The 22,122-nt window shown below is 39.0% G+C and overlaps 1 protein-coding gene across 1 annotated transcript in view; it reads left to right on the top strand.

Annotated features, from left to right (window-relative positions):
- IFT122 (intraflagellar transport 122) overlaps window positions 1-18,154 on the top strand; it is a 70,557-nt gene extending 52,403 nt beyond the window's left edge. The window contains exons 24-29 of the mRNA XM_081320027.1: window positions 9,371-9,536; window positions 12,540-12,651; window positions 13,087-13,215; window positions 13,979-14,058; window positions 16,226-16,390; window positions 17,801-18,154. Coding sequence (XP_081176153.1) covers window positions 9,371-9,536; window positions 12,540-12,651; window positions 13,087-13,215; window positions 13,979-14,058; window positions 16,226-16,390; window positions 17,801-17,887 — 739 coding nt within the window. The 3' untranslated portion in view covers window positions 17,888-18,154. The remainder of the gene's footprint in view (window positions 1-9,370; window positions 9,537-12,539; window positions 12,652-13,086; window positions 13,216-13,978; window positions 14,059-16,225; window positions 16,391-17,800) is intronic.
- Window positions 18,155-22,122: the final 3,968 nt, after the last annotated feature.

Below are 22,122 nucleotides of genomic sequence, written 5' to 3'. Positions count from 1 at the left end.
CATATTACTGGATCCCCAAGGCCAGAGGTATAGGTATGTAGGTCTTGGCGTATTTCATGAAACCGAAGACACCAGCCTGAAGATGACGAGTGGGACCTCGTCGAAACGTCACCAAGACACCCTCAATCCTACACGGGAAAAGACCCAAATATGCCAAGACCTACATATATAAAAGGTAAAGGTTCCCCCGCACATGCGTGCTAGTCGTTTCCGACTCTAGGGGCCCGTGCTTATCTCCGTTTCAAAGCCAAAGAGCCAGCGTTTGTCCGAGGACGTCTCCGTGGTCATGTGGCCGACATGACTAGATGCCAAAGGCGCACGGAACACTGTTACCTTCCCACCGTAGTGGTCCCTATTTTTCTACTTGCATTTTTACGTGCTTTCGAACTGCTAGGTTGGCAGAAGCTGGGACGAGTAACAGGCACTCACTCTGTTACACGGCACTCGGGATTCGACCTGCCAAATATATATATATAAACCAATTGCTTGTAAAATTCAATATATCATTTACAAGGTTAATTCTTCAATCCATTCTGTCCCACACAGAAATACAGTGTACTTACACACATTTCTCTCCTTTGCAGCAGTAGTTAGAATAAAAAAAAGATGGAAAGTGGGTGAGAGTAAACATTAACTATATATCCTATATATACATAGCTATATATACTGTATACACCATTACCAGTGTATACTACCTATACAACTGTATATATCTCTATCATTTGTCTGAAATGGGATAGGGTTTCCTGCTTCCCTTCCAACTCTGTTATTCTGTATTGGGAAAGAAAGAGAATGATGGAAACACAACTGGATGGAGTTGAGGCAAAAGGAACAGTATCTGGATAGGGAAGAAAAGACAGAGAATTCTCTATGTATTTTATTCACCAGGCGTAGTTTCTCCCTAAGGGACCTAATCTGGGACTAATTTTTGTAGACATTTGTACCTCATGCTAATTACTTTGGTTTTAAAAGCTCCTTCTCTTGTTATGAGCAAACTATATAAGATGGCCCTGCAGCAATCTACAGGTATGGGGAAACTCTTCTCTAGAATAATGGCATGGGAACCTGTCTTCAAAGTTTTGAACAATTCTGGAGCGTCAAAGGCAACCATGGCCAGAGGATTAAGACACGTTCATCTTTAATCTTAAAAACATGGTAAGACAGAAGTATTGACATTGAGTAAAATGCTAAGAACACTCTTAGATAATCCAAATTGGTTGGTGTTTTTTTTTCCAGTTATGCAAAGGCTTTGAAAATAGCTACTAAATTGGTCCAAATAATAGCATCCAGTTCACTGACAGAGTGAGTAGAGAAAGCTAAAAGGAATCTCACATTTAATTCTCAACATCAAAATTGTACTTTGGCTAAGGTTCCCTTTGAGAAAGGAACAAGAAGAAATAAAAACTTTCAAGGCGTAAGGGTCTAAGAAGCAAAAATGAAGCCAATAGGTAAGACTCTTCAGTGCTGACCTGCATAATGTGTGACGTGTTTGTCTTCCAGTTTGGAAACAACGTGGCACGCACTTGAAGCAAATGCAAGCTCGTGGAAAAAGTCTAGGAACTGGAGGAGAGAATAGTTGCTCCTAAGCAGCTGATGACAAAATCAAAGGTGTATCCATTCAAAGAAAAGGAGCTCTACCACCTGCTAGTGGAAGCAGCCTTCTATAAGGACAATAGAATAATTAGCTGTCAAGGGTGAGAATAATAACCTAAAGCAAGAGATACAGCAATACTCTGTACTCCTGTAACTTTGAAACAGCTTTTAGACCCTTGTAGATGAAGCATAAGGGACGCGGTGGCTCAGTGGGTTAGGACGCTGAGCCTGTCGATCAAAAGGTCGGCAGTTTGGCGGGTCGAATCCCGAGTGCCGCGTAACAGTAAGCGCCTGTTACTCGTCCCAGCTTCTGCCAACCTGGCAGTTTGAAAGCACGTAAAAAATGCAAGTAGAAAAATAGGGACCACTACGGTGGGAAGGTAACAGCGTTCCGTGCGCCTTTGGCGTCTAGTCATGCCGGCCACATGACCACGGAGACGTCCTCGGACAAGCGCTGACTCTTCGGCTTTGAAACGGAGATGAGCACCGGCCCCTAGAGTCGGAAACGACTAGCACACATGTGCGGGGGAACCTTTACCTTTACATGAAGCATACAGAGGAAAAAGAAGAGACATCACAGAACAGGAGTTAATGTGCTGGATCCCTCAAAGCCTGAGAAGATGCAACTACTGTATGCCTGCTAAGAAACAAACAAACAAAAAAAGGCATTTTGTGAAACTAGTTTGTGAATCAATACTACAGAGAACTGAAATAATTGTACATCAAATGGACCTACAAAACCACTATCAAGAAGTGTGCTCTCAGTCAGGGTCAAGGATCAAAGACTTGACAGGCCAATTTCAACATTTTATCAAAACCAGCGACAGCTTCTTCTTCCCAGTAATACATGTTGGGACAAATGATACTGTGAAGAACAACTCCAGCATTTCACCATGGAATGTGACAAGTTTAAAAGCCTAGGATGAGGAGTAATTTTATTACGCTTTCGGTCCATGGAAGATGACTGGAAATGAAAAGAAGACTTCGTATAAATTAATAACTGGCTATGCAAATGAGGTCAACAGGACAGATTTGGTTTTGCAGATCATGGTCTAAGTTATCTAGATAATGGATTGCTGGCAGAAGAAATGATAAAAGTGCATTTGGCCAAAGCGTAGCAAGTTTGATTATGAGAGTTTTAAATTAAATTCTGCCTGTGAAAGGATTTCACAGAAAGGCTAAAGTAAGGACTTCAGGTAAAAAGTTGTGCACTGTAAAAAATAGAGTGTTGCTGAAACGGGGCCTCTTAAACCACCAAAGAGAAGTTGGAAAAAAGTTTGCTCATAAGCTTCATGGCTTTCATTATCTATAGATTAATCCTGAGAATATGGGAAATAATCAAGATGAGCTGGAAAGGGAAAGGGAAAAGGGAAAAATATGATTTAATGGGTGTAACAGAGACCTGGTGTAATGCTTCAGGAGTAGAATATATTAACTGAAGGATGAATTAACTGAAAGAGTAGAAAGGCAAGAGAGGTTGCCCTATATGCTAAACATATCCATTCTTGTTCAGAAAGCCAAATAAATGTACTTGGCAATGATATAGAGAGCATCTGAGCTAAAATTACTGGAGCAAAACAAAAAACAAAAGAAAAAGTAATACTGTTGCTAATGTCTGCTATCACCCATCCAATCAAGCAGAGGATATAGTTGATGTCTTCCAAAAGAAAGTGAATCTCTCAAAGAGGCATGAAATTATAGTTAAAAATTATAGTTTTTAATTGCCCTGACATTTTTGGAGAGACGAACCTAAGCTCTTTCAGGCACCATCCTTTCAGGAAATTCCTGACTTGCCTCGCTGATGGAAAAGTAAGGAATATGGTGTATGTATACTTCAGACTAGATTCCAACACATTTTGAGGAAAAACCTTTTTGTCAGGGGAAAAGCGCTGTAGAACAGCATTTATAAATAGCAGTCATAAATAAGATCTCCTGGCAGGAGAAGTTAATAGGAAAAGGAAATAAAAATGAGTAGGGGTTCCTAAAGAAGCAGATAGTATAAGCACAATTCCAGACTGTTCTGGTGAGAAAGATGGATGAGAGCAAAAGCCAGTGTAGCTAACACAGAGGGAGAATCTGAAAATCAATAAGGACACATAGAGGAAAAGGCCACATGCAGTCAGGTTACAGAGGAAGTATAGAGACAAGAATTCAGGGCTGAACTGAAAAAAGAATCACGCTATCTGCTGCCCAGTGAAAATGGCAACATGCAAACTAGTGCCAAAGATAAGGCAGAACTACTAAATTCCTCTTTTGGTTCCATCTTCTCCAACCAAAGTAAATGTATGTTTTAACTGAAATGTATAAAGATGGGATGAGGAACCAGGATTGAATCTTGAGATTGATAAAACGCATAGTCAGGAATACCATTTTACACGGAATTTAAAGACCAGATGAAGTTGTTGCAAAAAGCACAAATGTATTAACAGAACTATGATTTCCAAATCACAGTAAGTACAACCACTTTATTCTGCTAGGATCAGACTAAACGTTGAGTGTTGCGTACGTTCTGAATCTTATGAATCTTTTAGAAGGATTCATAAGTGGAATAGATTCAGAGAAGAGCAATGAGAATAATTATAAGAGCAAAAAGTATGTCTAATAGAGGAAGATTGACCTGGATATATTTTGCAGCAAGAAAATGTGACTGATAGCACTCTTCAAATACAGGAAGATGTCACATAGAAGAACTCTATGTGCCAGCTCTTAGTAGGCATGTCCCCAAACTGATCCATCAGGTCTTCCAACAGTTCATCTATCACCTCTGTAAGTGAACCCATCCACTTTGCTGCTTATTGTCCTTTTTTCTTTCCTTCCAGCTTTCCTAGCATTATAGACGTCTTCAGAGAACTAGGTTTTCCTCTTTATTTTTTAATTTGAAAGATTAACTGCCCATCTTATATGCCATAACTCTTGGTGGTGTACAATGTGTCCAAAATACAACAATATGAGATGGGTTATTTGAAAACTTTTGAATTAATTCATTTGATGATTCATTTGTTTGCTTTCTTAGCTATCCATGGTATTCTCAGAAGTTGTCAGCCTTGCCAAGTAGTCCAGATAGGAAGCATGATTGATTCTACTTTATTGTAAAGTTACATTAGCGGAAACTTGCAAGTCTGAAAGTACATTTCTCCCCTAAAGAAACTAGGGAGGGTCCCATTTGAAATGGTTGCCACGCCCACATTATTTTCACAGATTAAGCTGCCTCTTGTCTGACAGCTCTGTTGGTTGTGACACTTTCTCCCTTATCCCAAGGTCATTTCCACATACCAGCATAGAACTCTTCAACACCAAACATCTAAAACCTTTAAGCAAAACATAGAATGTCGAACGTTAGAGAATTCATCTAATTGCCGTTTAACAGTATTGTAGAACTAAATATCCAGAGAAGTAATAGCTTTCCCTTCAAGAGACATTTTAAAAAAGAGTCCAAATACGCATCTCTGGGTTTTTTTTAATTTGAATTTCTGGAGTAGACAGTAGATTTGGGTCAGTGGCATAAATGACCTTTCAGTACTGTGATTCTAAGTTATAAAAAGCCTAGTTTATTCCTCCCACTCCCAACTTCTGAATTAACCCCTATTTTTAAACTGGAGTTGACCCATATTGTAAGCTTTCATGTTAAATGTTAATAATTAAAATTATATCTGTGACCCAATACTTTTTATCTTGCAGGAATGAAAATTGATCCATGAACAAGTAGCTCAATACTTTCAGGTTTTTAGTGGTGTTGCCTAATAGCACTCAATGAGGTTTCTCATTCCAACTAATAACCAAAGCTAAACTAAACATCTCATAATAAATCTGAAAGAGTAGAAAATTAAATCTACTTTTCCCAGCAGGTTGTCTATAGAATGAAAATGGCCCAGCCAGACAAAGTTATTTAATATCCTATAAATGTGTTGAAATAGAATAAAGAAATAACAACATTTGAGTTAACTTCATCCAGATCACATTTATCTTATTCACAATATATCAAAGAATATCAAGCCATCTTTATTTTCTTTCCTATCAAAATTAGTGATATATTCACATTTAAATGTTGAAAAAGATTTCTAGTTTTCCATGAGGGACTATATATATATAGTCGGTCAGTCAGTCATTCTGTCTGTCTGTCTCTATCTATTATCTATCTATCTATCTATCTATCTATCTATCTATCTATCTATCTATCTATCTATCTATCTATCTATCTATCTATCTATCTATCTATCCATCCATCCATCCATCCATCCATCCCTAGCATTTCCAGTACAGCTTAAAAAGATTCCTGTCTAGATACAAAGAGAACTCATTATAGAAAACAATCTGCCTGTTTGGATCAAGGATAATGACCATTATAAGACAGTCTAGATAGACCAAGGATCTAAGGAAGTTACATTTCCAGATTTTCAGCAATGTAACAGTTCTTTTCAGAATGACCTTCCGGATAATTTGGTTTCAAGATGTATAGGTTGATACATCTAAATGCCCTCTGAATAGTGATATAGATTGATTATGCGCCATTAAGCAGTGTCAACTCAGTGTCTACACAGATAGACCTGTTCCCGGATGATCATTTCCCAGCCTGACTCTTCCGGTGTAATCAACTCTATCTCTTTGCTGCTGGTTGCCCTTTCTCCTCTTTCTTCCACCCTTTCAGCCTTACAAACCTCTCAAGAGAGCCAAGTCTCTTTATGCGTCCACATGAGATCAATTTGATCATTCGTCCCTGAGTATTCTGCTTTTAGCATTTTCTTGTTCATGGTATTCTCAAGAGTGATGTTTGGAGAAATTCAAAAGCATCACTCATTCAGTTCTGCTTTTTCAAAGTGCATCTTTTGCTTCCATAGATTATCACAGGTAAAATAATTGCAGGCATAATTCTCATCCTTGTAGGGATAGACACATTCTGGCACCTGACTATCATTTCCAAGGTTTTCATTTCTACCCTACCAATTGTTAATCTGCAGATTGTTGATTGCTTTATAGTTGATTGTCAGTCCTAAAAAAGCAGAAACTATCCACTACTTTAAGACTGGTTGCTGTACCAGTTGTCATTATTTTAGTGTTATATATTTAATTAACTTATACATTGCACATCTCAGTATTTGGGGCGCACTCTAGGTGACTCTAGATCCTTTATATTTAGTCATAGTCCCCCTCCCTTTTTTTAAAAAAAAATCTGTGGCTTTCTCAATCGACTGTTAGAAGTTTCAAGTAAAAAATTAAAGTCTTCAAGTAAACAAATGTTCTCCAGCTAAAGTGGAAAAGAGCTCTTCAGGTGCTTTTGAAAAGCTGTTGACCCTTTCTGCTTCCACCTAGTGCTGGTTTGATGATAACATCACCACCAAATATGGAATACTGCAAGTAGTCTTCAACTTTGGACCGTAATGGAGCCTGCCCATTATGATCATATATTGTGACAGTTGTAAAGTAGGCCATCCTGTGACCAACCCGCTTTTATGGCAATCTTTTTTTGGTGGCGATTATTTATTTATTTATTTATTTATTTATTTATTTATTTATTTATTTATTTATTTATTTATTTATTTATTTATTTATTTATTATATTTTTATAATGAGCCCATTTTATAATGAGCCCATTAGTGATCCCATTGTTTGCTATGGGGCATTTTTGTAGAAAACTGGAAACAAACACAAGTTTTTGGCAAAAATGTAAATTTAATTTAATTTAATTTATTGAGATTTGTATACCGCCCTTCTCCCAAAGGGACTCAGGGCGGTTCACAGGGCATAAATATAAATAACAATACAAACATTAAAAGACAATTAAATCAGTGCCCAGGTTAAAACAAAAATAATAAAACAAGCCTATAAAAAACCCATGTACCCCCATCAGGCCAGACCCGCTAGTTCAAATAAATGGGTCTTCAACCCGCGACGGAAGGATCGGAGGTCTGATGCCATCCGGAGCTCAACCGGCAGTTGGTTCCATAACACCGGAGCACCCACAGAGAAGGCCCTCCCCCTGGGGGCCACCAGTCGACATTCCTTGACAGGAGGCACCCTGAGGAGGCCCTCTCTGTGGGCGCGCACAGGGCGGAGGGGAGTCGACGCCGGCAGCAGGTGGTCCTCGAGGTATCGCGGACCCATGCCATGTAGGGACTTAAAGATCATAACCAAAACCTTGAACCTTACCCGGAAGACAACTGGTAACCAATGCAGCTCACGGAGCAAAGGTGTAACATGGGAGTACCGGGAAACTCCCAAGACAACTTGGGAGTCATACAGCCATACAGTCATACAGCCATAAATGTGGAATGGTCAGCAAGTACCTAAAATACGATCACATGACTGCAGGGGGAGCAGCCATCAGAACTTCAAAACAGGTCATAAGATCTGTTGTAACTTTGAATGATTGCTAAGCGACCAGTCCTAAGTCAATCAGAGTAGAGCTGGAAGGGACCTTGGAGGTCTTCTAATCCAACCCTCTGCTCAAGCAGGAGATCTTATACCATTTCAGACATGTGGCTGGTCCAGTCTTTTCTTAAAAACCTCCAGTGATGGGAGTGCCTACGATTTCTGAAGGCAAGCTGTTTCACTGGTTAATTGTCCTCACTGTCAGGAAATTTCTCCTTAATTCCAGGTTGCTTCTCTCCTTGATCAGTTTCCATCCATTATTTCTTGTCCTGCCCTCTGGTGCTTTGCAAAGTAAGTTGACTGTCCTCTTCTTTGTGGTAGAGTTAAAGTCTGCTTTAGGCAACTGTCCTATGTTCTTTCAAAGCTGGCTTGGAACAGACCTAATTTTCTTTTTTAATGGTTTGATTTGGTCTCCTGCACGGTAGTCTCCAGTTATCACTAAAATGATCCTCTGCCTCCAGCATTTTCCAGTATCATTGCTGTCTGACAAACAGTAAGTGCCTTTTTGCTTTAGCTGGGAAACTGGGTTGACCGTCACACTTTGGGTGACCTTTCTGGGGGATGCACTCTTGAGGTCTACTCTTGATATTCTTTGATCATTCATTCTTCCCTAAAACCACCCCCTTTCCCCTCCAGTCACAATGAGGCAGCATAGCAGGATTTAGGAGTAAAAGCAGGTGATAAATAATAAATAAAATAAAAAATTGAATCCAGGATAGTCTTTGTCAGGCTTAAGCTAAAGTGTAAGCGATCTACTGTCCATCAATGTGTCTGGTGAAGAGGCCAGTGAAGATTGCAGATAATTTGGTCTTTTGTGACTGAGAGTAGGAGAAATGCAAGAGTGATACTTGATAATTTGCCCCTACTATTTTCCTTCCCGATATTGGGTGAAAGGTTTAGAATCCTATTAAGCTAGCTAAATTTAAGCTCGTGAAGCTGAATTTATACGATCAGATTTATCTCAACAGTACATTTATCCTCTCGATGGTTGCCTGGTCACCTGTCAATTGAACATAGCATGTTTGTTTTACACTGCACATTGGAGCATGCATTTGAAAAGCAGGGCTGCCTATTTTTGCAAGTAATATTTTCGGCAGTGGGACAGAGGCCTTTTTGTCCCCAGAGATGTACAGTGTTTTCCTTCCATACAAAAAAAAAAAATCATTGTCTTTTCTATGCAGATATTGCTAAGCCTGCCGTTAAGTAAGTTCATTTCTGAATCGTTCCATTTCCCTTGTTCATTCAAAAAAGTCATTGGTATTCAAGCAGTTGTTTTGTATTTTGTTTATGTAAACAACCTTCACATCGAGGCTTTGGTTATGCTTTAGTGTGTGACTCCCCGGATTGAAAGCAATGATGTGGTTTTCTCCTGCTTGCCATATGTATGTTGTGTTCCTTAATTTGATTGCAGCAATACATTATTTGCCCTGGCAAAACAGAGCAAAGCTCTGGGTGCCTATAAATTGGCTCGTCATGCCTATGACAAGTTGCAGGGATTACAGATCCCAGCCAGATTTCAAAAATCAGTTGAACTGGGAAGCCTGACGATCCGATCCAAGCCTTTCCACGACAGCGAAGTAAGTCCTTTTTTTTTTATTGCAACCATGCTTTGATATCTGACATGACACATGGGATCCTGTTGGCACCTGGCATAAAAATCTGAGAAGCCTCCTTTGTGAAGCCTCACGAAAGTTCAGAATTTGTTACCTTTTGAAGGTCATTTTTAAAAAAAAAGCGTGCCTTTTTTTTTTGAGTAGTTGGCCATGTCTTCTAAAATTCTGCCTAAAGGGGCTGAGCAAGTCAAACTACATGGGATATTATAAATACTTAACCTTAAATGAACAGGACGAAATTCGTTCCATCTGGACACCTGAAATAATATCTACACAATACTAAGGTCCTAGAGGACTTGAAAGTTGCCTGAGGTGCAGTCTAAAAGAAGTTTAAGTTAATGAATCAAAGGTCCCGTTTCTCAGGCATCTGAGCCAAACGTTCCCTTGTTTTACTAACCTTTGTTCACTCTCTCTCTCTCTGACAAATGAATATGTTGCATAGGATTCATTTGATGCTACAGGGATTGGAAACAGAATATATGCAATACCTCAGACAGTCCTGTTCTGCAAGATGATGGAAAGTTAACAGTCCCAATTTCCCATTTTTATGACTACGTCTGCCCTGATGTAAAAGAAAAATAGGAAGAATGTAACATTTATTTGTGTTTGCTTTATACCCCGCCTTTAAGCTCCAGGGAGCACTCAATTTTTGTTTAACAAAGATTAAACAAAAACAGGATCCAAAAAGTTAAAAATGAAAGATTAAAGTTAACAATAACATTTAACACTAAATCCATTTTACAGTTGAGGAAGTGCACTTTTACCATTTGGTAAGCAGTTGTATTCAGAACAATACAAGCCTCCTCCTTGAGGCCCAGAATGATGAATCCTGAGCACAAAAGCATTTTTAAGAAAGTCTCTTCTTCTGAATTTAATAATTGAACTGGTTTGTAATGGAACAGTCAATTATTTAAATATTTGAGCCCTAAATCATTTAGATCTTTAAAGGTCCATACCTATAATTTAAATTGTGCCATTGCAAGCAAGTTGACAGCTAATCATAAAAGATTCTTATCCAGTGACACCTGAGGATAAATGAGCTTCTCCAATCTGCAAACCTTACTATTTGGCTATAGTGTAATCTTATTTCCGATTTATCAGCAATACCTCTGTCTTATCTGGATTCATTTTCAGCTTGCTATCTCTCATCTGTTCTTCAGTTGTGCTGGTTTATCAGTATAGTTTTGAATCTACTTCAAAGTGCTGTTTTTAGAGTATAAAGCTCTACACTGCTTGACTCAGAATGCCTTAAAGACTAACTTTTCCAAATAAAATCTCTTTCAACCATTCATGTATGAAGGGAAGGGATGTTTTCTGTCTCATCCTTATAAGAATTCAAAGGCAAATGCACATGGAGGCTTTCCTGTGTTGGAACATCTTGCCCACAAGATACATCTGGGATTCTCCTTGTTGAATTTCTGCACAGGTGTATATACGGTTTAGTTCAAGCTTGAGTTTGATTTTTAGTCTCTATATTTGAGGCTTTCTAGTGACTAAGCTACTGTATTTTGTAGGTTGGTTAAAGGATAAGGATCTTTCAGTTTTGGCTGATTAAGGTTGACTTTTGTTATATTCTTTATTCTTGTAAAATGCTCAGACTCTTGAACTGGTTGTTATATAAAGTGACGTGGAGATAGTCTTCATTTGGTGACCATAATTGAGACCAGCAACTGGATCATGAAGCAAAGCAGTTGCCAAGTGAAACCAACACTGTGTTTATGATCATACTTCAGCTTTCCAAAGAATTGTGAAGATTGTAAATGCAAGGATTGGTCATAAAATTACTTTTTCATCACAGTCGTAACTACAAATGGTTGTTAAATGAGACACTCACCAAAGCAAGGACTCTCTAGAACTTATTAAACAGATTTAATAATCTATCCAATTTAACTAAAGTTCTCACTGTTAATTTTGGCTAAGCAGGTTGCGCCCTGGAGTGCATATCAAGCTTTTGATTTTTTTAAAAATTAAAGGTGGCAATTATCACTTCCCAAAGTCCTTTCTGCTATTTGTGATTACATGGCCTGTTGGACAGAAAATGAGTAATTTTGCCTTTTTCTCTGTTGTAAGTCTTTTCTTTATGGTAAAGACTATCCCCCCAATGACTTTAAAATGCCATTTTAAATGTTGAAGCTAAACTAATTGTGGCTCAAACAGCTTGGGGCTGGAGTATCAAGAGGATGAATTATTGGACTTCTGTTTTTTTCCACAATTCTGTTGACTCAGAAAATCCTTGTATGTGATGTGACAAATAAGAAATGTGCACATTTCTAAGCTTGCATTTGTAGTTGCTATCTGGATCTGGAAGACTCTTCTAGTGGTCCTCAGAATATAAGACTTGTCATGCTTTATAGCAGAGGTCCCCAACCTTTTGGGCTCCCAGGGACCGGTGCCACGGAGAAGGTTTTTTCGGCGGACCAGAGAGGGTGTGGTTTTGAATAATGCCTGCATCCCGAGGATGGAGCTTTGCTTGTTTGTGAGGCCCACTTGCTGGCATCTGAGGACCGGTGCTGGTCCACAGACAGGGTGTTGGGGACCCCTGCTTTATAGAATCCAAATAAGACACTTGTAATTTTAAAAGTCATTTTTAAAGCAATAGGTATGTGCTACTTTAGGTCCTTTCTTCCATTTTGTAAGTTTTGATGTGCTGGTACACCCAAACAAATAGGGATTTACTGTACATTTATTTCTGTATTTATCACATGCCTTGACTGATTATTTCCTACTTGCATCAGGTTTGTTGGGTATCTTCCTTAGAGGTCTTGCATTACCAGCCAGTATTGGAAATCACTTTAGACTGGCCTCTAAGAAATGGGGTAATGGGCTGGAAGCCAGGGTGTGTTTGTTTGATTTGTCTCATTTATCGGAACCATGACATAGCCATTCACTGTTCCTTGGGTCTAATTCATATGTTTAGATTATTGTGGCTGGCTAGCAGTGACTTTGCCTCTCTGTGTTTCTTTGCAGGAGCTGGTGCCTTTATGTTACAGGTGCTCCACTCACAACCCCTTACTGAACAACCTGGGGAATGTCTGCATTAATTGCAGGCAACCTTTTGTCTTTGCTGCTTCCTCTTACGGTGCGTTGGAATATTACATTTTTCTACAATATTACATCTCTACATTTTTTTTCCAGTGAGACTCCTAGTTCGGTGCCTTGCAACCCTTGCTTTCCCATTTAGTACTGCTTCTAATAATATTCACAGAAAGAAGTCTATTGCTGTATTGGTTAATACGATGACATCTTAATGGTGCTCTTATCTTCTCAGAGCCAAACTGGCTTTTAACAAAATGTATCCCAAAACCGGAACTAGATGGCCTTTGGCATCCTGTACATGAGAGGAGTATACGGATGATATTAAACTAGTGGGATTGTGTTTTGTTTCCATTTGGTGTGTGTAAGTGTGTGTGCAGAAAAGTCTTCTGTTTATCTCTAGAATGGATGTCATGGGCTTTGCAGCTGTTCCAAGAACTAACCGTTTCCTCTTTTTTTTCTTCTCCTGCAACCATTTCAGATGTCTTGCATCTGGTTGAATTCTACTTGGAAGATGGAATAACTGATGAAGAAGCTGTTGCTCTGATTGATCTAGAAGTACCCAGACTAAACAAAATAGGCAGTGAATGGCAAGAGCAGATGAGTAATGGTATCCTTCCTAGCAGTTACTTGGGATAAGCGTGTTATTCTGGCAAATCTGTAGTAATGCTATATAATTTTTATTTTTTTAGTAAACATATAAAAATATAAAGTATAATAATTATTTAAGAACAGTTTTTTTTTAAAAAAAAGCTCCATTCTGCAGCCTAGGAAAAGCAACTTGGATTTACTTTGAAACTCAGCATTGGTGGTAATTGGACAGTTCTAATTATTACAGGTTAAGTCCTACTTTCTCTATTGATGTCTGGCTGCACTATAAAGGCATGGAGCCAAAGAGGTAGAGATCTGTGTGTAAAGGACTCATTGTGTCACTGTAAAAAAACAACCAAAAAACTGCTAGGGTGCAAAGAAAGAAAGTGTAGTAAAGTTACAGGAATTTTTGATTATTTTTTTTCCAGAACAAATCGTGAAGTATTGTGTTTTCTCCAGTACTGGAACTGGAAGTGGGAATTTTCCTCATTCACAAAGTACAAAATGTTAGCTGCCACTCCTTCTGTCTACCTTCTCTCTTTCAGGGGCCCCTGCTTATTTGCTAACCTTTGTATTTCATCCACAGATGTTCATATTTCTAAACAAATCACTGTATCAGGAATTATGAAAATAAAGTGTACATTCATAGTTTTTCTCATTGGAGATAAGGAAAAGTTGAAACCAGGGTTGGAAATTACTCAGTTTCCACTGCTTGCCTTTGCTCCTAGTGTAATTGTGTAATGTCTTTTAGAACTTATTTTCTCCCTATCATATGCTTCTAGGTGTGCAAACAATGAGACTTCTTTATAAAGTGGACGAGATTGAGGAAGATGATCCATTTACAGCAAAATTGAGTTTTGAGGTTGTAAGCAATTTCTTGTTTTCCTTTCAATTTCTCGTTTTCCTGAACTGTCTCTTCATTCACTTGTTTTCTTTAGGCTGTTGATTAGTTACAGAAATGTAGACCTAGGGGATTTTCTACAGCAAACATGCTTTTCATAACCCTCATTCCCTTTCATTAGTAATATTTTATACTTTTCTACCAGATCTCTCCCATAGAATACAAATGTTGCTTTGATTTGTCTGACCTTTTTAAAATTCCCTTGATATATTCTGACAGGAATGGCTTATGTAGTTGCTGGTTTGTCTGAATCACAGTTCTCATACCAGGCAGCTTGAATAGGTTGTGCATCTCACTGCAAAAGTGCCTAAAATTCATTAATGAGGAGATGGTATTCATATCGGCTATGATGATCGTGATGTTTATTTATGAAGTACTTATCCCATCTCTCCTTAAAATTAAATTAACTTTTAAGATGAATACAGAATTGAAGAAGCAGCTGGATATCCTGCAGGCAAATATATATTACCGTTGCAGAAACAGGAGGGTGGCCTAAGAAGTCATTATGCTAAGAAGGAATGCTTTTTTTATCATTTGTAGAACATACATATTGAACAAATTTTAATGGTAGCTTTAGAAAAAATTAAGGGTAAAAAGTACTATTACAATTTATTTTACTATTTTTTACACTGGCTAGATGACTCTGAGGCATAAGTTGCCATCTCCATAAATGGGCAGTTTTCATTTTGCGTATTTCGTGGGGATCAGCCCCAACTTTACATTTGTTAGTTTACTATCACCTTCTGTCTACATAAAGATTTAGTTGCAGTTGAACCTTAAGTGAAGGGATCTCTAAATAGCACTTAGACAGGGTAATAACATTTTCAAGTTCTAAATGATGGGTAATAGTGATTACAAGGCTTCTGTTTCTAATTAGAAAATGTATGTCAGTCACTTTCAAAATGAAGTGTGGTCCATCAAAGGCAATCCCAGAGCTGCATGAAAGCCTGGACGGGGGAGGGGGGGAGGAAGGGGGAGAGAACTTTTGGAGGAATAAAAAAAAAATCACTATCTAAAAATGGTGACATCATAGAGCACTAGTGGAATAACACTAGTACTCTAGTGCAAGGGTCTTCATACTTGGCCCTTTTATGACTTGTGGACTTCAGCTCCCAGAATTCCTCAGCCAGCGTGATGTGCACATGCAATGCTTGGGGGCTCAGCTAAGTCTGGAATGTTTGTGGTATTCCGATAATCTCCTAAAGACACAAGATTAATTGGGGTGTTTTTCCTTTATTATACGTGCATAACCCTTAGAGGTTGTGTCATAATAAACTTAATGAGCATATTCCAGTCATTTATCTGTACCTCAGCAGTCCATCTGCAAAGGCCACTCTTTCGAAGACAGCAAAGTCCACATTTTGGACAGAGAGGACCGCTGGTTTGAAAGAGTGATTAAAGAGGCCATCTATGTCAAAATTGAACAGCCCACTCTCAACAGAGGGGGGGGGGATTTGACACCATCTATCTCCAGTCTACAACACGGTCCTTTCAACAGTTCCAAGAAGCCTCCACACCCATTTGCACCACTCAGGTGACCCTGAAGACACAGATGAGCTTCCAGGCAGCTCTAACGACTCACTTAAAGAATGCAAATGAACGGCTGTCTGCAAGGAGTATAAATCTTTTCATTCCCCCCACCATCCAGTCAATGCTGAAGAAGCTTCTTGGATGAGAAGCGAAACGTTTTCAAAGTAAAAAAAAAAGGAAGAGAAAAAACAAGAAAGTCCAGTTGCCTCGTGAAAAAGCATCTTTGGGATAACTATGATCTGTATGACTGAGAATCTCCATAGACATATCTGTACCTTAGATGACAGAACAGATTTCTTCTTGGGTATAAAGATGACTAAGCTGAAAGAGACTCCAACAGGCCATCTTCAGCGTTTTCCAGATTTCATTGCAAGCAGGACCATGTGCAGGCTTTTAAAACTAGGAATAGTTCCAGGGTTCTAAATACAGAACGGAATAGGAACTGATAGCTCAGTGTAAATACAGCCCTCAGTATATGCAAATTAAAATCAAAAGTAATAACCCGTACACAGTTTCTGAAATGATCTTTATCATTCCGATGGCCTCCAACCAATCTCAAGCATTTGTTTTCTTTTCTGTAATTATTCTTTTCCTGCAGCAAGATGGCTCTGAATATGTCCCTGTCGTAGTGAACCGCGCAATTCTCAAATCCATGAGCAGGAGAGATGTGTTGATTAAACGCTGGTCAAAGCCATTGCAGTGGCAGTACTTCCGGTCCCTCCTTCCAGACAATCCCATTACCATGTGTTCTTTCTGCTTTCAGGTATATGAGTAAGATTTTTGGGGGGTGGGTGGGTGAGAGGAAAGGTAAGGAAGAACAGACACCTGTAAAAAAAAAATCATGAATATAAATACTGAGGATTTGGAGGTGTAGATTTGCTGGCTAAAAGCAACATATGCCCTGGAAATGGAGAAAATTGTAATGTTTTTAGTTTTCTGCTGCACATAAGAGAAAAAAATGACAGGCACACGATCACTGCAGAGCATTTTGCAAAATGAAGTAAAGCAGCTGCTGAAAGACAGTTTGATGAGTCTGTTATTTGAGCTAAAGAGAAGAAGAATAATTACACTTCACTTTGGCGATTTCTTTCCTCTTTGTCTGACTATTTGGTGCACGACTCTAACCAGTCAGGTTATATGAAATTAAAATCAGAAAGACACGGGATACTTAATGGCTAAAAGGCAATTAGTTTGTATTCAACAACCTTGTAAATATGTGGGGGTTTTTTTTAGTATGTATGGCCTTGCAAAGGTTTAATCTTTTAAGGGGAAGTTTTGTGATATGGCTGAGAATTTGTTCTTAAGATGTCTCAAGTACTGCCATTTATTCATGGAGAATAGCAACTGTGCATTAATATTTTAAAAATGAACACCTGTACAGAGGCAAGTCATTCATGAAATTATAGATGTATTGTTTCAAGAGGGATGATTGTGTTAATCTGCTTGTAGCAGAAGCGGTGCAAAAATGCCATAATACCTTAAAGAATAGTAGATGTATTGCAACATACATTTTCTGGTCTAAAGCCTATTTCATTAGATGTACCAGCCACTGGAACTTCAGCTATATATATGTACTCTTATACAGAGGGATTTTTTTTTAAATAGAAGGATCAAAGACTCTGACATATAAAGAGACGCGGAAGTTCTGTCACATTTCTTGGCAGAGATTTAACCTTTGCAGCATAAAAAGTAGAATGACCCATTCGGAATCAATAGTTCAAGAAAGATTATTCCTTCCATAGTAGGAATCGTGTCCCAGTTGTCATAAGATCCAAATGCAATAGAGTTAAATTTGCAAATAACTCCACATTTACTCAATGTACATTCTAAATTCATTCCTTTTTCCCCCTTTTTTGGAATCTTAATCATTTTAAAATTGGCAATGTACTATCCCAAGATATTGACATTTTTTTTTCATGGGTTGCAGTATGTTGCTATTTTTATTTCATCTTCATTTATCCTCTGGCCTAGAAGATATTTATCCCGTGGAAAGAACAGAAGGGCTGTGCTGGCAAAGGAATAAGCCTGCAATCATCTCCGTGCAGAATGGTATATGTAAGGGATAATGCACTGAAAGGAAACACCAGAAATTGTCTTTAGATAATCCCATCTACTCACTTTCCCGCTACTCTGTTAACATCTATTGAGTCCATCTTGCAACTTTCATTTACAGATGTTTCATTCAGAAGATTATGAGCTCCTGGTGCTCCAGCATAATTGTTGCCCATATTGTCGGAGAAAAATAGATGAATCCAGCTAATAAAGGAAACAACAAGACTATTTGGCAGAGAGTAGTTCTGCTGCTGGGACTCCAAAGCATGTCCAAGTTCATTAGAATTTCTTAGTAGTCTGTTATTGTTTTTAAGAATGGATGGATATGCAGAAAGAAAATTATTCCTGAAGATAAGAATATACTTTTCTATTCATTGTGAATGAGAATCTAAATATCAAATTTTGTTTTGCTCTTCAAAGAAATGTACGTATATATGTTAGTATATACTTATAGTAAAATTTGTATGATGCTGTATACCTTGTTGATTTATAAAATAAGAAAGAAGGGCTACCTGGAGATATTTTTTCATAATTTCTTCCACATATCCTTAACTTCTTGATGAAAGTCTGTCAATTTGTCCTAAATAACTTCTTCAGTGAAATTCTGCTTCAAGAAAAAGATGCTGAATTTTAGTGAATGGAGTTAGTTCTAAATTGGCCTCTAGTATTAGATTTTTATTACCATTCCCAATAAAATATGTGGGTTGCTTTTAAAAGTGTCCTTATATTCTTTTGAACATTTTTCATGTTTCTTAATTGCTGTTATAGAAATTGGCATCCACAATTTTGAGTCAATTGTTATAGTTGAAGAATATTACTTTTGCAAAGTCTTGGTGTGTTTTTTTTTAAAAAACCCTGACTAAATTTCTTTAAAGCTTAGCATTATTAAAAATGCTATTGTAACGAGGCATGTAAAATATAAGAATATGGGGCACCATTGGGTAAGTCAGCATATCAACATTGCTAGGCTCTTTCTACAAAGATGCTTGTGTCTTTTTGTTCCATTTTGGGCTGGGTGATAGTCTCTTTTGCCTAGTCTATAGATGTTGTTAATGTCTGTGTATCTTATTGATGGCTGATTTGTCAGACTGCCAGTGTCCTAGAAATTCCCTGGCATTTTGGACCTGGCTTGGTCTAGGATTTAACTATGGTTAAATCTGTCTATATTTTATGACATTTTCTTTAGTTTCAATTGGACAAATGGGACCACCCTAGACCAAGCCAAGTCCAAAAATGCCAGGGAATTTTTAGAAGCCTGGCACTCTGACAAATCAGCCATCAATAGATACATAGATATTAGCAACATCTATAGACTATACAAAAGAGACTATTACTGCTTTGTCCACCCCCCTGAAGCTTTGCACTGGCACGCCACAGGGCTGTGTGCTTAGCCCCTACCTGTACTCTTTATACACTTATGTTTGTGTATCATCTGACCCATCCACTGCAATAATCAAGTTCGCAGATGATACAACTGTGGTGGGTCTTATTACAGGTGGGGATGAGACAGCATATAGGGCGGAGGTACAAAAACTATCCATATGGTGTAGTAACAACAACTTGCACCTAAACATCGGCAAGACGAAAGAGATGGTGTTAGACTTCCGGAGAAAAAAGGATGAACCTGTCCCACTTTACATCGGGGAGGACTGTGTGGAGAGAGTTTCCTCCTTTAAATTTCTGGGAGTCTACCTCTGTGAAGATCTGACCTGGAAAGTTAACACAACCCAGGTGGCTAGAAAGGCCCAACAGAGGCTTCACTTTCTTAGGGTCTTGCAGAAGAACAGGGTAGAACAACAGCTAATGACCCTCTTTTACCGGTCTACTATAGAGAGCGTCCTCTCGTATGGTATTGTGGTTTGGTATGCTGGTCTGACAGCCGCAGACAGGAAAGTATTACAGAGGGTAGTGAGCACAGCACAAGACATTGTGGGCTGTTCCCTGACACCACTGGATGACATCGCCAGGGCTCGTTGCCTTGGAAGAGTGAGGAAGATTCTCAGGGATGACTCACACCCTGGACGGTATCTCTTTACTCTCCTACCATCCGGTAGGAGATATAGGAGTATAGCCAGCCGTACCAACAGGCTGAAGAACAGCTTTTATCCGTGGGCTGTTAGGCTTTTAAATGGGATATAATCTCTGTGAACTTATGCAGAATTGACTTGGGAGGCCGGTGTGTGGTGTAGTTGGTTCACACGGTGTGGGGTTTGTTGTCACTGTGTGTTGGGGAGAGAGAGCACGGGGGGGGGAGGCTCAGCTAATCTCAATGTACACATGTTGTACTTTGACAATAAAGTTTTATTATTATTATTATTCAAAAGGAACAAAAAGACCCAAGCATTTCTCCACCAGCAATCAGCATCCAGATCAGCATAGATTAGCTCCAAGGTTAACATCAGACCAACGGTCAAGTAAACAATATCAAGAAACGGCCAAAGAAGCCAACAGCAAACAGCCCAATCAAAGAATCTCTAAGATCATTCCCACAAACACTGACATGCAAGTCACTAGAATATAAACTGACAGCAAATAGCACTCCTTAGTAGCACTGCTGATGTTACCTAGTTTGGGTAATGAAACATCTGCAAGAAAACAAGCAAGCTCTGAGAGCACCAAGGAACCTTCATGTCAATCCTGAGCACAAATATTATCCTTTATTAGTATCAAAAGATGTGTTGCATTCCTTCTTAAATATTATCTAGAAAGCTTGAAATCGGATATATAAAGAGTTTAAAAGGTACAGCGATTACTACACATGCCTTCTCTTCAAAAAAGTTAAGTTTAAATCCAGGGCAATTGCAGAGTCAATTAGGCTAGAAATGGAAAAAATATCCAAGCATATAGCTATACTAAAAAAAGACAGATGAAATGTGCCAATCACTGAATGAGTGCAGTACAGATAGTCCTCAACTTACAACTACAGTTGAGCCCAAAATTTCTGTTGCTAAGTGAAAAAATTGTTAAATGAACTTTGCCCCATTTTACGGCCTTTCTTGCCACAGTTGTTAAGTGAGTCACTGCAGTTGTTAGGTAACAGGGTTGTTAAGTGAATCTGGCTCCCCCATTGACATTGCTCGTCAAAAGGTTGCAAAAGCAGATTACGTGACCCCAGGATATTGCAACCCTTATAAATTTGAGTCAGTTTTGATCATCGGACTATGGGGATGCTGTAATGAGCCTGGTGCGCCAGTTGCGACCCTATCTGGACCGAGATGCCCTACGCGCAGTCACTCATGCGCTCGTGACCTCCCGTTTGGACTACTGCAACGCTCTCTACATGGGGCTGCCCTTGAGGACCACTCGGAGGCTTCAGCTGGTGCAGAATGCGGCCGCGAGAGTTGTGATGGGGGTCTCCCGATACTCCCATGTAACACCTCTACTCCGCGAGCTGCATTGGCTTCCGGTTGCCCTCCGGGTGAAATTCAAGGTGCTGGTGATGACCTATAAAGCCCTACATGGCTTGGGTCCGGGATATCTGAGGGAACACCTGCTGCCGGCATCAAGTTCCCTTCGTCCAGTGCGCTCCCACAGGGAGGGTCTTCTCAGGGTGCCACCGGTAAGAGATTGCTGGCGGACGACACCCAGGGATAGGGCCTTCTCAGTGGGGGCGCCTGCCCTTTGGAACCAGCTGCCAGTGGAGCTGAGGACTGCCCCCGACCTCCGTTCATTCCGCCAGGGCCTGAAGACCTGGCTCTTCGAGCTCTCTGGCCCAGGCTGAGGATTAATTTTATTTTAACGGGTTTTACTTATACAGGGATAAATTTAATTTTTTTTTTAAACTTGGTTTTTTAACTTTTGTATTTTAGTTTTTAATTACCCTGTAAACCGCCCTGAGTCCTTCGGGAAAGGGCGGTATATAAATGTAATAAAATAAAAAAATAAATAATGGGTTTAAGTGTGAAAAACAGTCATAAGTCACTGTTTTCAGTGTCGTAACTGAATGGACACTAAATGAACTGTTATAAGTCGAGGACTATCTGTAATGCAATGTTTTTATTTAAAGTAAATTCTGGAAAACGTCTATAGCCACACATGTCAAATTATTCAAATTATTGTCCAAAACAGTTCAGAAAAGACAGGCAGATGTGAAAGCAAATAGATAAGGAAGGATGAAAAGCGCAAAGCAATACAGGAAAGCAGATTTATCTCTGCCTCATTGGTTTTTGCAAGGCCTTTGTATAGATCTTTCAGAATATGGAACATTTTAAAACCAATGGGCATTCCAGAATCCCTGATTATTCTTCAAAGAAATCTTTACAATGAACAAAAAGTAAGAAACAAATTTGGAGAAACAAAATTGTTCCGAATATGGAAAGCAGTAAGACAAAGATGCATATTATCTCCGCATCTGTTGAGTTTGCACAGCGAATATATTACACAAATGGTAGGATCAGAAGAGATGACAGCTGGAATCAAAATTGGAGGAGGAAACTCTTAACA

The sequence above is a fragment of the Vipera berus genome (genome assembly GCF_964194415.1).
Source record: "Vipera berus genome assembly, chromosome: 2".
NCBI lineage: Eukaryota > Metazoa > Chordata > Lepidosauria > Squamata > Viperidae > Vipera > Vipera berus.
Note: the sequence above shows the minus strand (reverse complement) of the source record. Positions and strands in the feature narration are given on the sequence as shown.